At 43.0% G+C, this 15,165-nt stretch overlaps 1 protein-coding gene across 4 annotated transcripts in view; it reads right to left on the bottom strand.

Moving 5' to 3' along the window:
* Window positions 1-13,492, bottom strand: part of SLC7A14 (solute carrier family 7 member 14) — a 201,874-nt gene extending 188,382 nt beyond the window's left edge. For 3 of the 4 annotated variants that reach the window (XM_073578872.1, XM_073578876.1, XM_073578874.1), the window contains exon 1: window positions 13,391-13,492. Coding sequence is in view for 1 of the 4 variants with exons in the window: in XM_073578873.1 (XP_073434974.1) it covers window positions 13,391-13,403 (13 nt within the window). In the remaining 3 variants the exon portion in view is untranslated. The remainder of the gene's footprint in view (window positions 1-13,390) is intronic. The other variant, XM_073578873.1, reaches the window with a different exon arrangement.
* Window positions 13,493-15,165: the final 1,673 nt, after the last annotated feature.

Genomic DNA, 15,165 nt, shown 5'->3' with positions numbered 1-15,165 from the left:
CATGTCATTTCTTTCTGCGGATTCAAAACCGCAGCTTTTCCGCAGTTAAAAATCCGCAAGCATGTGCACAGCACAATGTAAATCTCATAGACTAACATGCTACTGTACACTGTCTGCAGAACTGCTGCAGATCCGCTGTGGCCAAAACCGCAGCGGATCCGCAGCAAAAACCGCAGCGTGTGCACATAGCCTTACACCATGCTTTGTGCATAATAATTTGAGGGGCTTGCCATAGCCTCATGACCCGGATGTCATTAGGATGACATCGAGTCACCATGGCAATGACTGGGTCACCATGGCAATGATCGGAGGGAGCATGCCTGCTAAATGCTGCGATCGCTATTGCAGTATTTAGGGGGTTAAAGTGCTAGGTGTAGTTTTAGATTTAGTTATATATATCCAAAGAGTCATGGTCAAAGGTTTTGAGACTGACTGTTTTTTGTAAAGTTTGTTGTTTCATTGTTATCAGATCTTCCGGTCAGATGTTTCTATGATTGCTGAAATATAATTATAAGCATTTCAGAAGTATTTAAAGTTTTATTTTCAAATACATCAAATGTATGAAAAGACTCAAAACGTACAGTTTTCACTTTTATTTTTCAAGACTTCCTTGGATGAAAAGCGACCCCAAACTTGACTGGTCGCAGAATGCTTTACTGTTGGCCATGACAAAGGAATGAAAAAAACTCACACAACAAGATATGGCCTTACCAAATCCCTGTCTGATGACAAATGCACATATAGCAGGATGCAGCGGGCCTCCACTAATAAAGGCAATAATAATATTATGAGGAGCCTTGACGTTGGCTTGCAGGCTCTATCTATTTTGGCCAAAATATTAACCAATACCTCATTTAATGTACTCATTGTATGCATTAATTTTTTGCACTTACCATATCATTTTTTGCAGGATGCAGCCGGACCTCTTTCTGTTGGCTTGGTCTATTGGGGCATCTGTCACTGTGTGTTGCATATTATAATGCTGTAGCAGCCCGCCTGATAATACTATGGGCGTCATTAATAGGTTGCAAGTCAGACACTTTGCATCACACTTATATGTGTGACTGACGTCCTATGCAAGCCTTAGTTATGTGCATTTTTCCTACTAGGCAGCCAACCCCACCATGGTTTGTTTGGTGTGGGGTGGTTGTTTTTATCAGTAGTTTGCACCTGAGCTGTCCCTTGCCTTTGTTAGTGGAGGCCTATTGCATCCTGCTATATGTGCATTTGTCATCAGACAGGGTTTTGGTAAGGCCATATCTTGTTGTGTGAGTTTTTTTGAAATTTTTCTATGTTAGCTGCCATGACAAAGGAATGATCACCTATTCTTCTACAAAGAGTTCTTTTCCCAGATTTTCCAAATATTCTGAAGGGGGCTTTCAGAGAAGATACATTTTCAGTAGTACAGATATTAGATGTCAGAGAACTGGAGTAAAGTTATTTTCTCTGATGAGTCCCCCTTCAGACTGTTTGGGATATCTGGAAAAAAACTTTGTGCAGAAAAAATCATCAGTGCTACCACGACTCCTGTGTCATGACAACTGTAAGGCACCCTGATACCATTCATTGCTTTTCTTCCATCGTTTCTTTCACTGGCATGAAAACTTCAAAAGTTACAAAATATATGCACAACGCCAGGATGCACAAACATTATTCTACTTTCCAAAGCACTTTACGCCATAATTCAAAAGTCTTGATGAATTGGGGCCAATATATATGCATAGGCTATCCTGAAAAAGAGTTAATGGACCAGAGCAAAATATTTTTTCTTAAGGCTAAATTCAAACGACATGTAAAATTTGATGTGTAATATGGAGTACAATATGGAATCATGTTGCATACTGTATTGTATTAATTATTGTTTCATACTGGGTGATTACAAACGGGGCCTCTACAGGAGCACATGGTCCAAAATATGACACTTTGTCAACCATGATGCAGTTTTTTATGTAAAAAACCATTTCTGTCCAGGCCTATTTCATGAGTTTTATTTTTTTTAAATTCTGTGGAAGCATGGTTGAAAAGCAATGTCTGACTTTCATTTGTTCATTTTCATAGATTTTTGATTTATTATTACTTTTGTCAGATTCAAGTTATTTCTGTCACCATTGTGGGTTTTTCTGTCATTAAACGAGGGGTACCAACAATTTTGACCACATGTGTATAACAATATGAATACACCCACTGAAATGTCTGGAGGGGACATTTGGAGCCTATGCTATAAAGATTTCAAATATGAGCATGTCCTTTGGCCCTTATGTCTGTTTTTTCAAGTATTTTTTAATGTATTGTGGTGAGTGATATTATTTTTAGGATTTACAACTCACTTGTAGAAATATGTTCTGGTGATGAACTAATACGTATTTTGGGACAGGACTATGTGTTGTTTTTTTATCCAGTGTGTTAGGTTATGTTCACACGTAGTGATGTTTTTTTTGCTGCTTTTTTATGCAAAATAAAAGCTGTGTAAGGCTGGGTTCACACGTAGCGGAATTCCCGCGGAAGTTACCGCGAGAATTCCGAAAATCCATTCCGCGGGAAAATCGCATTTTAAATTCCCGCGATTTTCCCATGGAAAAACTAGCGTTTTGCAAGCGTAATTAGCTTGCAGAATGCTAGCGTTTTCTAAGCGACAGGTTGGTCACACTCGTCAAACCTTTTACTATTGAGGCTGCCTATGCGGCATCAGTAGTAAAAAGATCTAATGTTAAAAATAATAAAAAAATATAAAAAATCGTGTTATAGTCACCTTCCGATGTCTCGCGCAGCATCCCCAGGCCTCCGCGATGCTGCCGGCAGGTCCCATTCCCAGTGATGCATTGCGGCAATGACCTTTGATGACATTGCGGTCTCGCGAGACCGTTACAGCATCGTGAGACGCGACGTCAGCAAAGGTCATCGCAATGCATTACTGGGAATGGGAGCTGCCGCGTGTATCACTGAAGCCTGGGGACGCTGCGCGGGATGTCGGAAGGTGAATATAACACGATTTTTTTATTTTAATTCTATTTTTTACAGGGCTATGGTAACCATAGCCCGCAGGACAGTCTCCTCTCCTTCGGACCGTGGGTACCATCCTCAAATGTTCTGCTTACTTTTTGCATGGTGGGCACAGCCACATGCGTAAAGTAAGCAGAACAATGCATTCCTATGTGGGCGGAATTGCCGCGATTTTGCAAATTAATGAGCATGCTGCGGATTTTTCCTTGATGCGATTCCGCCGCGGGAAAATCCGCAGCATTAGCACAGCATTGCGGAATCCCATAGGATTGCATGGGATGCTGTTTTTTGCGGCAAAATCACGCTGTAAAATCCACCGCGAAAACGCGAAAAAACCTGAACATGTGAACGCAGCCTAACAGCAAAAGCTATGAGATTTCAGAAATCTCATGCACACATAGATTTCTTTTCCTGACTGAATTGGAAAACTGCAGCATGGCCTTTCTTTCAGTGTTTTTGCACTGTTTTTTCAACCATATAAAGCAGGAAGGTTTTTTTTTTTAAAAAAAGCAGCAAAAACGCAGGTATCCAGCTTTGCTGCATTTTTGGTGCAGAACTGTATCAGAGTGAAAAACGTATCAAAAAGGAAGCAAAAACTGGAGCAAAAAACACAGCAAAACCTGTTTTTTAAGCAGCTTTACTGGCAAGAGAACAGGTTTTGCGTGCAGAAAAAAAGAAGCAAAAACGCAACGTGTGAACAAACGCTTAGTCTTGTATCAGACACACAATGGTATCATTAAATAAACGGTGACATAAGAAATGCATTTTGCCACATTCACAATTTCAAACAAATTAAGGTGCTCAGTTTCCTATTCTTTATTGCAACCATCTGCCATCAGTCACTGTGTGAATGCATCATTGTTCTCCGAGGTAAAATGTTCATTGACAACAGCATCACTCACTCCTACATTAGGGTTGACCAAATGCGATGACTCCACATCTATATTCCTATCACGGAGATGATAAAATCGCAGGTGCAATGTATTTACCTTTCTACATCAAGTCACAAAAAACACATCCAGTGTTTACCTAGGTAGACAATATCTGTTCCATTACTTCGGTCATGCTTAACAAGTGGACACAATGGGGTGAAAGGGGGAGTAATGCAATTAGGCCTACGTGTAATTGCGTTCTAATGAAATAAGGTCACCCTGGCTTCTGGGTCATGGAAGTGTCCCTGTTTATTCTGCAAGCATCTGTTACCTGCACTCATCATAGCATGGCTAACGAAGAGGAAAACCGAAATCTGTGTCACACAACCCTACTGCTGGAGGAGAGTGTATTCATCTTCCCAGTGTCGGAGTGGGGTGCCAGGGACCAGTAACCAACTCCAGGGCCCCACTTTTCAGCTACATGCAAATGTGACATTATCCTCAATCATAAATTTATATAACCATAAACTGGGTAGATTGATAAATGAATAAGATGCTGCCTATGTCTGTACATAGTGCCAAGTACTGCTCATATAAGAGGGTGGTGCCCCACTCTTCGAAAGGGACCCACCAGAGGATTCTCCTGTTCTCCTGTGGGCCAGTCCAAGCCTGTTGATCTACCTGATGTGCAGCTCACAAGCCAATTTGCAGTTTTCTACACTGGTATATTTTGTATTATGGAGGGTAGAAATTGCCGACATGTAAAAATCAAATAGTAAGTTAATCTGTCGATTATACTCACTAATATATAACATAGAATGAAGACAACTAAGCGTTGAGTCAGCTACTTATGAAAGTAAAACATATAAGCCAATAAGATATGAAACCTGTTATCCAATAATTTAGTTTCCTTAGGCTATGTTCCACCACTAGTAGATTATAGCAGCCTTCTGTGAATCTGCCTATTAAAAAGAAATGAATCCTATTGTTAATGGGATCATAGCCTCTATTATTCTGTTTCCACCATTCCCCCCGCTGGAAGAAGAACATTTTTGGCCTGAAATGTTAGCTTAGAATAGACTATTACCTTTTAAAAGCAGTAGTTTCTTATTTTTGAACTCATGTCTGATTGTTTGGATACAAAACATAGACCCTACTAGGATGTATGGTAATATAAGTTTGGTTCTATTTATGCCTATGCCTGAGAGTTCAAGGTGTTACGTCCACAATACCCACAGTTAAAGGGGTTGGCCAGAACTTTAACATTGATGGCCTGTCCATAGGATAGGTAATCAGTGCCTGATCTTTGGGGGTGCAACACCTGTTATAGCTGTAAGGAGGTGGTGGGGAACCTCACGTGCCATCTCTCTTGGACGCTGTTCGCAGGATCGCATGCAGCACCTCCTAGTTTATTAATGTTTATATACTGTGATGTCTTGTACTGTAATGCAAATGTACTATGTGTTGCTGTATTGTGTATGCAATGTGAACTGCATAGAATTAGGGTTAAGATAGAATCTTAAATAGCATAGAGTGATAATAGAGTACACACAGCACAGGTGTTAACTAAATGGGAGGAACAGCACAGAGTTTGGAAGTTAAGTCAGGATACTTCCTGATTAGAGCAGAAGTATGGGCAACCTGCCCAAGGGTAGGACACATGCAGTGTAGGAGACAGTTGCAGGCTGTGGGGATAAGTCTGTGTATGGCAGTAAGGGGTCCCAGGCTGGAGAATAGTGCAGACAGGCATCAGCTCAGCAGGACCATCCCCAGGAAGGATCTGGGGTCTAAGACCGGGGCGGGAGTTGTTAGGATGGCACTCCCGACACCTTTCCCGATTTATTTTTTGCTCCCCTTTTTCTCAGAACCATAACTTTGTTATTTTTGGGTTAATATGGCCATGTGAGGGCTGTTTTTTGCGGTACAAGTTGTACTTTTGAACAACACCATTGGTTTTAACATATCATGTACTGGAAAACGGGAAGAAAATTCCAAGTGTGGTGAAATTGCAAAAAAACTGCAATTCTACAGTTGTTTTTTTTTACCAGGTTCACCAAATGCTAAAACTGACCTGCCATTATAATTCTCCAGGTCATTCATTACAAGTTTATAGACACCAAACATGTCTAGGTTCTTTTTGTTTAAGTGGCGAAAAAAAATCCAAAGTTTGGTAAAAAAAAATGGCGCCATTTTCCAAGACCTGTAGCATCTCCATTTTTCATGATCGGAGGCTGGTGAGGGCTTATTTTTTGCGCATCGAGCTGCAGTTTTAATTGATACCCTTTCTGATGTAGATGCGATCTTTTGATCCCCCGTTATTGCATTTTATTTCAATGTAGTGGCAAACAAAAAAACGTAATTCAGGCGTTTCTAATTTTAATTTTGCTATGCCGTGTAGCGATCGGATTAATTATTTCCTTATATTGATAGATCAGGCGATTCTGAATGCAGCGATACCAAATACTGTATGTGTATGTTTGATTTTTTTTATTGTTCTAATTTGAATGGGGCGAAAGGGGAGAGATTTGAACTTTTATATTTTTAAAAACATTTTTTTTTAACTTTTTGCATGCTTCAGTAGTCTTCATGAGGAGACTAGAAGCTACACTTGTCCGATCGGCTCTGCTACATACACCCGATTCCACCGACGGCTGTTGTGGGCTCATGTCATCAGTTGACATGTGCCCAGAACGGTGCATACTCCGATGCTGGGCCCGCACCTTACAGGGGCAGTCAGACATGGGCTGCTGGTACACCCGATGTCGGAAAGGGGTTAAACATGGATATCATACTATTGTCTGAAAGAGGCTCAACTTAGATATGTTTAACAAATGCTATTATGCTATACCAGATATGTCAAACTATGGCTAAGTATATTTGGCCCAAGACGTCAGGTGGGTCTCCCGACTGGCATTGCACTTTCAACTATATATACAGTTAAAAGCAATGAAGGAGCAGGGAGCAATCGCCTGTCCCATCATTCCCCCTCTGCATCTGATGTCTCAGCGCAGCGGACACGATGACGTCAATAGAATACGACCACTGTACCGAGATGTGCAGATGCTCTCAAGACACCATGAAGAGACCGGAGCAGCAGGGAAATGGGCATAGCTGAGGGTTTTTTTTTTTATAATGTGGGCCCATTATACTGAATGATGCACGATATGGGGCCATTATACTGTATGGAGCACTATGTGGTGACCATTATATTGTGATGCCTATTGCACTGTATGGAGCACTATGAAGGGCGCATTATACAGTATGGAGCACTATGAGGGGTACATTATACTGTATGGAGCACTATAAGGAGCGCATTATACAGTATGGAGCACTATGAGGGGCACATTATACTGCATGGAGCACTATTTGGTGCCCATTATAATGTATGGAGAGCTGTATGGGGATTACAGTTGGAAAATCATACTGTGATGGGGTCATCATACTTTGTCAGGCGGATTAAGGGAGGAGGGGAACAGTAGGGTAATCATAACGTGCGTGTGGAGGAATTCAGAGTGGGGGTATCATACTGTATTTGGGGGCTCTGTTATTTACATCATACTTTATTATTTGTATTATTGAAGGCTTTTTATCCTTTGTTATTACATATTTAAATTAGGCCTTATGCATTTTATTACTCTTACATAACATATTATTCCAATATTTTATTCTAAGATCTATTAATTAAAATGTACTTTGTTCATGAAACAACCACTTTAAGTTCGCTTCCATATGAAAAAATTCATTGTTATATTTGATAAGGAAAAACGTCCTCAATTATAGACATGTTTTTAATAAATATGAATGTTGGCTGGCAACTTTGTCTAAGCTTTTAATTTTGGCCCCCTGTGTATTTGAGTTTGACCTCCCTGTGGTATACGCAACTACCATGTAGAAGCGGTGGCAGCCTCTACAGGACACGTGGGCTCACAGGGGCTTAGCTGTCCGGCCTGGCACAGAAAACCCTTTTCTTATTTAGTTCTCATGCTGATCCATTAACACAGGACAGGCAGGATGGCTATTAATGACATTAGCCGGGGGTCAACACTGTGTGCTCCTGAGTGACATCATTAGGAACCATCCAGGAGTCCTGTGCTTGTGGCAAACAAGGCTCAGAGGAGCAGCTGAGAGCATTAATTTGGTAACTCCCCATACAAATAATGTGGCAGTACCGTGGCCAGCGCCCTTGCAGATATTAGAGCCAGAGATAAAAGGATCGCCAGGCCAGTCCAGGATGGCTGTTTCCCTACCCTACACCATCAAACGTCATTGTCTACTCCTTATTCAACACACTCCCTATCCCCTATACCCGGGTCACCTGCTTCTCCTCCATATCTACTGATGACCCCATCTCCTACTTACCACCATCATTACTTTATCATTAAACCCAAGAGTAACCGTTATTTTATTTTTTTTCCTGATCAATAGGGGAACAGGTGAATTCTCTGGTGGGCCCTTGGGCAGAAGTAAGTCACTCACCCCCCAATATGAGCAGAAGTTGGCCCAATACATTTGATATACCATGTATAGAAAAAAGCAGAATCTGATCATTTAACAAACTACCTAACTTATTATTATATAGAAGCATAGGTAAATGTAATATTTGCATGTAGCTAAACAGTGGGCCCCCAGAATCAGTGTTACTGGTGGGCCCTGGCTACCCCACTTCAACGCTGTTGGGAGAGGGATGCAGAAGCTTGCTCTTTGGCCTAGACTTTCGGGCTAGGCCCTTCCATTTATGTATTGCTGTGTGAGCATTAGTTCCTCACTGTTTATTTAAAACCTCTCCTGATCAATATCACATATTTCATTATATGATATGAAAGGCAAAGGAAAGGTCACAGCTTGAGGCCGTGTGGACTTCACTAGCAGCGGAAACAGCACAGTTACTAAAGAAGTATCTCACACTACAGTCCAAGCTCAGACAGATGATGGAGATCATATATACACTCATAGTTTTGAAAATGCGTCCAATCGTTACAGCTTGTGGCACACCTGCGGAGATGGACATGAGAGCCGCCATAGAATGTATTGTGATCAGAAAAAAACAGGCATCACTCTAAAAATTAAAGTGATGCCTGATTTTTCTTATTTTCTATTTTGGAGGTTTGGACATTACCTTACCTAAATAGACAGATAATGGAGATAGATATGGTAGATAGATGGATGGGACAATAGCTATTTGTTAATGAAATCTCCAAGACTGTAAGTGAAGGACTGTTTTCTCTGCAGGGCAGGGGAGAAAGAGATGTGAGATGAGGAGTTAGCAGCAGACTACAGTGCTCTCCTGGGATCTGTTCCTGTTTCCTGGGCACTTGGGATGAGCTGCTGCTCACAGATACGGAAGAGGCCAAAACTGCAAAGGTGTGAGAAAGAGTCTGAGAGGAGTGAAAGTTAAACTGGAGAGTGACATTTTTTTTTTTCAAATTAAAATGGTTAAAGTAATAATGTGCACTACTCTTATTTTTTCAGTTTGTATGATAACCCCTTCAAGTCATTTTTTCCTTTTTTGAGTCGCATTTTACATGAAAATTAAAAAAAATAGTTACCTCTAAAATATGTAGAGGGAGCAACTTTGCAATATATACTGCTCAAAAAAATAAAGGGAACACATCCTAGTACATTGTGTTAAGTGTTCCCTTTATTTTTTTTTTGAACAGTCTATTTAATCAGAGAAATCTGCGTCTTTCTCCTCCAGGACTGAAGATCATTTATTCTCAAAATTCTCAATTTCCAGGTAAAATCTGTATTCTGTGATTATTCCAGACTTTCTGCCTCTAGCTCCTCCCCAGCATTCTCTACATTAGCCACTGCCATCTCTGATCTCAGAAACGGAACAATCTGACGACACGGAATACAAATTTGACCTATACATTGGAAAGTTTGAGAATGAATGATCAGTCCTGGGGGAGAAAGAAGCAGATTTCTCTGATAAGATATATTACAAAGTTGCTTATTATTAAGTGTACTGTTAATTTAGGATTCAATTAATCTTGATAATGCTTGATGATTAATGATTCACTAAACTTGCAAATGACTACACTTCAGCAGCAGAAATGATGTTCTCAGATCTTCATGTATGCTAATTATTTTCTCTGAAGGATGTGAAAATCACTGTTTTACATATTCAGTCACTCAATGATGTGGAAAGCTAACCTACAATAAAGACTTTTGTACTCCAAAGTACACAGGTATGCAATCTGTTCAAAATCTGCAGCAAATTCTTATAATTGAATCGTCTGCATTATCAAAGTGAGTGAAGGAACCCTTAATAAGATTTTTCCAGTTTCTATGGAATCAGGGACCGGAGAAAGTGTTCAATGAGGCTCATGCAATGTCTCTTCGTTCCTATGGTTTCTGCCACGTTTATCAGCAGGATTCGCACATAATACAACAATATTCTTGCTGTCAAAATGATGGAACCCTGACAAGACTGAATATGCAGTAATACAAGTGATTGGTCATGACACCAGTGCAAACAGAACCTGAAATAAAAAGTTTGGCAACATTTTCCTCTATACTATACTCCCGTCCCTCTCCAAGTGGTGAGTCACGCTGCGGTCTTTCTCAGTCATTCACAAATCCATTAAGCAATGAAATTAGAAACTTCTGGACAGAAAAGTCAGTGGAAAAAATATGGCTGCCGAGCTCAGAAAAGAAGACGTAAATATTTCATAAAGCCTAGTGGCAAAAAAACCCACAATGTTCACTTAGTCTTCTATTTTTTCCTTTTTTTATTTTCAACTTAGAAAAGATATTCGAAATGAACAAATCAATTTGTAGGACCCTGGTCCAACCGTTAAGTCAGTAGCACATGGCCCCACATGGGAGTCCTGGACACCTCCTCCTACCTGCCTGTCACGCTATGACGGTCTTCTGTAAGGAAGGAGGGTCTCAAATTGTCTCTAGAACTGGGAACATGAACCAACAATAGAGAGGAGGATAGGGACAGGGAGGAATAAACTAAATGGGAACATTGACCAGGAGATAAACACACACGTACTACAGCAAACCACAGAACACTGCTACAACAACTTCACTCCAACCACTTAGCTTTAGCACACAGCACAGTAAGACAAATCTTTCCCTGGCAGGGACCAGAATGTCTGACCAGCTTTTATAGGAAGAGGTAATGATCACATCAGAAGCAGCTGAAACGGAACTGCATATTTCTGACCAGCATAGAAATGGTTGTTAATGTCTTCAGCACCAGAGGAAACTAAATCCATTTAATATGGGACATAAATCACACCATCTCTAAAGAAGACCTGTTATTCATTACCCGATGTGACCGTCTGACTCCAGGTCTTCCAGGAAGACGTGACACCCTCGTGACACTGTCAGTAGCACCGGACCCTCTTCTGATTAGTTTGCCTGGAACGATGTCATGTTTGCATCAAGCCACAACTACACTGTGCTAGGCCTACAAATTGGAAGAGGTGTCTGGAATGCTGATAGATAGGAGGAGGTTTGCAGGGCTCTCACCTGGCAGCCATGGAGGATTGATGCAACAGCTGGACTAGGGTCCTGAGTACCACTTTGCTCAGCTTCATAGGTAAGTTTTTCCAAGGCTGGTTTAAGTTCACTTACCGTTGATTTTTTCACTACATCTGCTAGCAGTTTTTTGGAGGTTAATAAGAAGTGCGAAAGTTAGGCCATGTTCACACGGTCAGCATTTGGTCAGTATTTTACATCAGTATGTGTAAGCCAAAACCAGGAGAGGAACAATCAGAGGAAAAGTATAATAGAAACACATCACCATGTCTGGATTTATCACCCACTCCTGGTTTTGGCTTACAGATACTGAGGTAAAATACTGACCAAATACTGAACGTGTGAACGTGGCCTAAGCATGGAAAACATATACCAAAGCTTTCTGGATGAGTAACTGAATGTCAAGGCCCCCTAGTTGCAGACACATTTTGGCTTTTCCGCTAGAATAGCACATGTCTGGGTAACCTGCTAGACTGATGAATGCATCCATAAAAGCAATAGTAAAAAAAATATGTCATTGAAAAAAATATCCAAAATTACTTTATGTCACATGAAATTGATGAACATTTAACCACAGAAGGGCTGATTAGTGAGCATTATACACGAGTCAAGCCAACAGATAAGGCCCGAGCTCTCGAAGACAGCTAAACTCATCACATCAAACTGAGATCATTTCTGTCAAACAACAAACAGGACGCACTTTATTACAAGATTTCTGATACAGAAAAAAAAGGAGCAAAAGCCACTGAAGCTTTCTTTTCTGTTACAATGGGCATTCGTCCAGCTGCAGATACAGACATACTGAACAAAACATTTGGCTCCTTGGTCAGGAAGTTCTGGGAATTCAGGACCTCGGAGAGCTCCAGAAAACGCCCTGAAATCCTAGAAGTCCAGCCTGGCTGATAAAATACCAAACCTCCCCAGATAGAAGAGCGTTCGGCAACCATAGCATCCTACAAGTCGTTGTCATGTCAGACGAAATGAACCCCCTCCGGCAGAAAGCACTTTGCCTTGTCATTTACCTCTAGAGCTTAATAACCGCTTCTACGCCACATGGGGAAAGGTCTATTCAATAAAAAGGAAAAAAAATGAAACCCGGAGTCAGGAAATAATCCCTTAATACTGGTTTGGATCTAGTGGTCTAGAAGGCAATTACCAAAGTGCGTAAATGCAGTGATTACGTGGTATATAAAGGTGCATGGTGCGGAGCGTCTCCTGGCACCTGTTACTTGGAGAAGATGAGATTGGCATAGAAGAAATCTGAACACTATCCGAGTGGCAAAGCGAATGGCTTCCACCAACTTTTACTTCAATATTTCCTTTGTACCAATATAATCATTTATATGACCGTAATGAATTATAAATGAACTGTATGATTGAGCTCGACAACAATCCCATTTAAGCCTCACATCATGCATTTATCTGTCTCGGGGCGAGCAACCTGTGGCACGCCAGCTGTTGTGGAGCTACAACTCCCAGCATGCGGCCTGGCAATGGCATGTTGGGAGTTGTAGTTCTGGGCTCGCTGGAGCGCTGCAGTATCTCTATATAGCAGGAATATCTCATCTCTTAATGACAGAAGACTAGTCTCCATGTCTAGAATATAGGTCACTGGTATTAAAGTCTTCCCATGCAGACCACTAAGATTACCATGTCCCAGTATGACATCACATGTATCACCACTGCAGCTCCATGGACTCCTGCTGCCACTGAGACACTGATCCTCCCAGTGTGGGTTTCTGCTGGTGGCCATTTGACCCCAGGTAGGTTACACTTTCCTTTGACATGCCATATGTGGGGGAGGGGAGAAGTAGCTTGGGACTTGCAGAAGTAGACAGCACATACTGTAAGCACACGCCCTACAGTCCTTATTATGGCATGGATCCTGGGTGCACAGACATGTCACAGCCAGGGGACAGCATCATACAGGGGCAGCAGCAGCTGTCACACTGCAGGCAGCACTGCCAGGAAAAGCAGGGGTTAAATGACGGGCTGAGGGGAGAACTGTGCATCCCCCATCCACTCACCGGAGCAGGGCATCAGCAGGCACCGCCGGGCTCCATCCTCTCCTCCAGTCTGGGGATGAGGCAGCAGAGGAGCGGGCGGAGCCTGCAGCACGTACAGAAGGCTCCTGAATCATTCACACTCACCCTGCACCACGTGACCAACCCCACATGCATAATGCATCAGCACAGGGCCAGAGACTGAGGGCAGGCATGTCTGCTGCTCCATGTGCCTGTGTGTGTGGCACTGCTGCATGCTCTATCCAATACCTATGTGTGTGTGGCACTGCTGCATGCTCTATCCACCACCTGTGTGTGTGGCACTGCTGCATGCTCTATCCACTACCTATGTGTGTGTGGCACTGCTGCATGCTCTATCCACCACCTGTGTGTGTGGCACTGCTGCATGCTGTATCCACCACCTGTGTGTGTGGCACTGCTGCATGCTCTATTCACCACCTGTGTGTGTGTGGCACTGCTGCATGCTCTATCCACCACCTGTGTGTGTGGCACTGCTGCATGCTCTATTCACCACCTGTGTGTGTGTGGCACTGCTGTATGCTCTATCCACTACCTGTGTGTGTGGCACTGCTGCATGCTCTATCCACCACCTGTGTGTGTGGCACTGCTGCATGCTCTATCCACTACCTATGTGTGTGTGGCACTGCTGCATGCTCTATCCACCACCTGTGTGTGTGGCACTGCTGCATGCTCTATCCACCACCTGTGTGTGTGGCACTGCTGCATGCTCTATCCACCACCTGTGTGTGTGGCACTGCTGCATGCTCTATCCACCACCTGTGTGTGTGGTACTGCTGCATGCTCTATCCACCACCTGTGTGTGTGGCACTGCTGCATGCTCTATCCACTACCTATGTGTGTGTGGCACTGCTGCATGCTCTATCCACCACCTGTGTGTGTGGCACTGCTGCATGCTCTATCCACTACCTATGTGTGTGTGGCACTGCTGCATGCTGTATCCAATACCTATGTGTGTGTGGCACTGCTGCATGCTCTATCCACCACCTGTGTGTGTGTGGCACTGCTGCATGCTGTATCCACCACCTGTGTGTGTTGCTCTGCTGCATGCTCTATCCACCACCTGTGTGTGTGGCACTGCTGCATGCTCTATCCACCACCTGTGTGTGGCACTGCTGCATGCTCTATCCACCACCTGTGTGTGTGGCACTGCTGCATGCTCTATCCACCACCTGTGTGTGGCACTGCTGCATGCTCTATCCACCACCTGTGTGTGGCACTGCTGCATGCTCTATCCACCACCTGTGTGTGTGGCACTGCTGCATGCTCTATCCACCACCTGTGTGTGTGGCACTGCTGCATGCTCTATTCACCACCTGTGTGTGTGTGGCACTGCTGTATGCTCTATCCACTACCTGTGTGTGTGGCACTGCTGCATGCTCTATCCACCACCTGTGTGTGTGGCACTGCTGCATGCTCTATTCACCACCTGTGTGTGTGTGGCACTGCTGTATGCTCTATCCACTACCTGTGTGTGTGGCACTGCTGCATGCTCTATCCAATACCTATGTGTGTGTGGCACTGCTGCATGCTCTATCCACCACCTGTGTGTGTGGCACTGCTGCATGCTCTATCCACTACCTATGTGTGTGTGGCACTGCTGCATGCTGTATCCAATACCTATGTGTGTGTGGCACTGCTGCATGCTCTATCCACCACCTGTGTGTGTGGCACTGCTGCATGCTCTATCCACCACCTGTGTGTGTGGCACTGCTGCATGCTCTATCCACTACCTGTGTGTGTGGCACTGCTGCATGCTC

Source organism: Dendrobates tinctorius, unplaced genomic scaffold (genome assembly GCF_039654945.1).
Source record: "Dendrobates tinctorius isolate UK_male_01 unplaced genomic scaffold, ASM3965494v1 ptg000060l, whole genome shotgun sequence".
NCBI lineage: Eukaryota > Metazoa > Chordata > Amphibia > Anura > Dendrobatidae > Dendrobates > Dendrobates tinctorius.
This window is presented reverse-complemented; position numbering and strand designations above follow the sequence as displayed.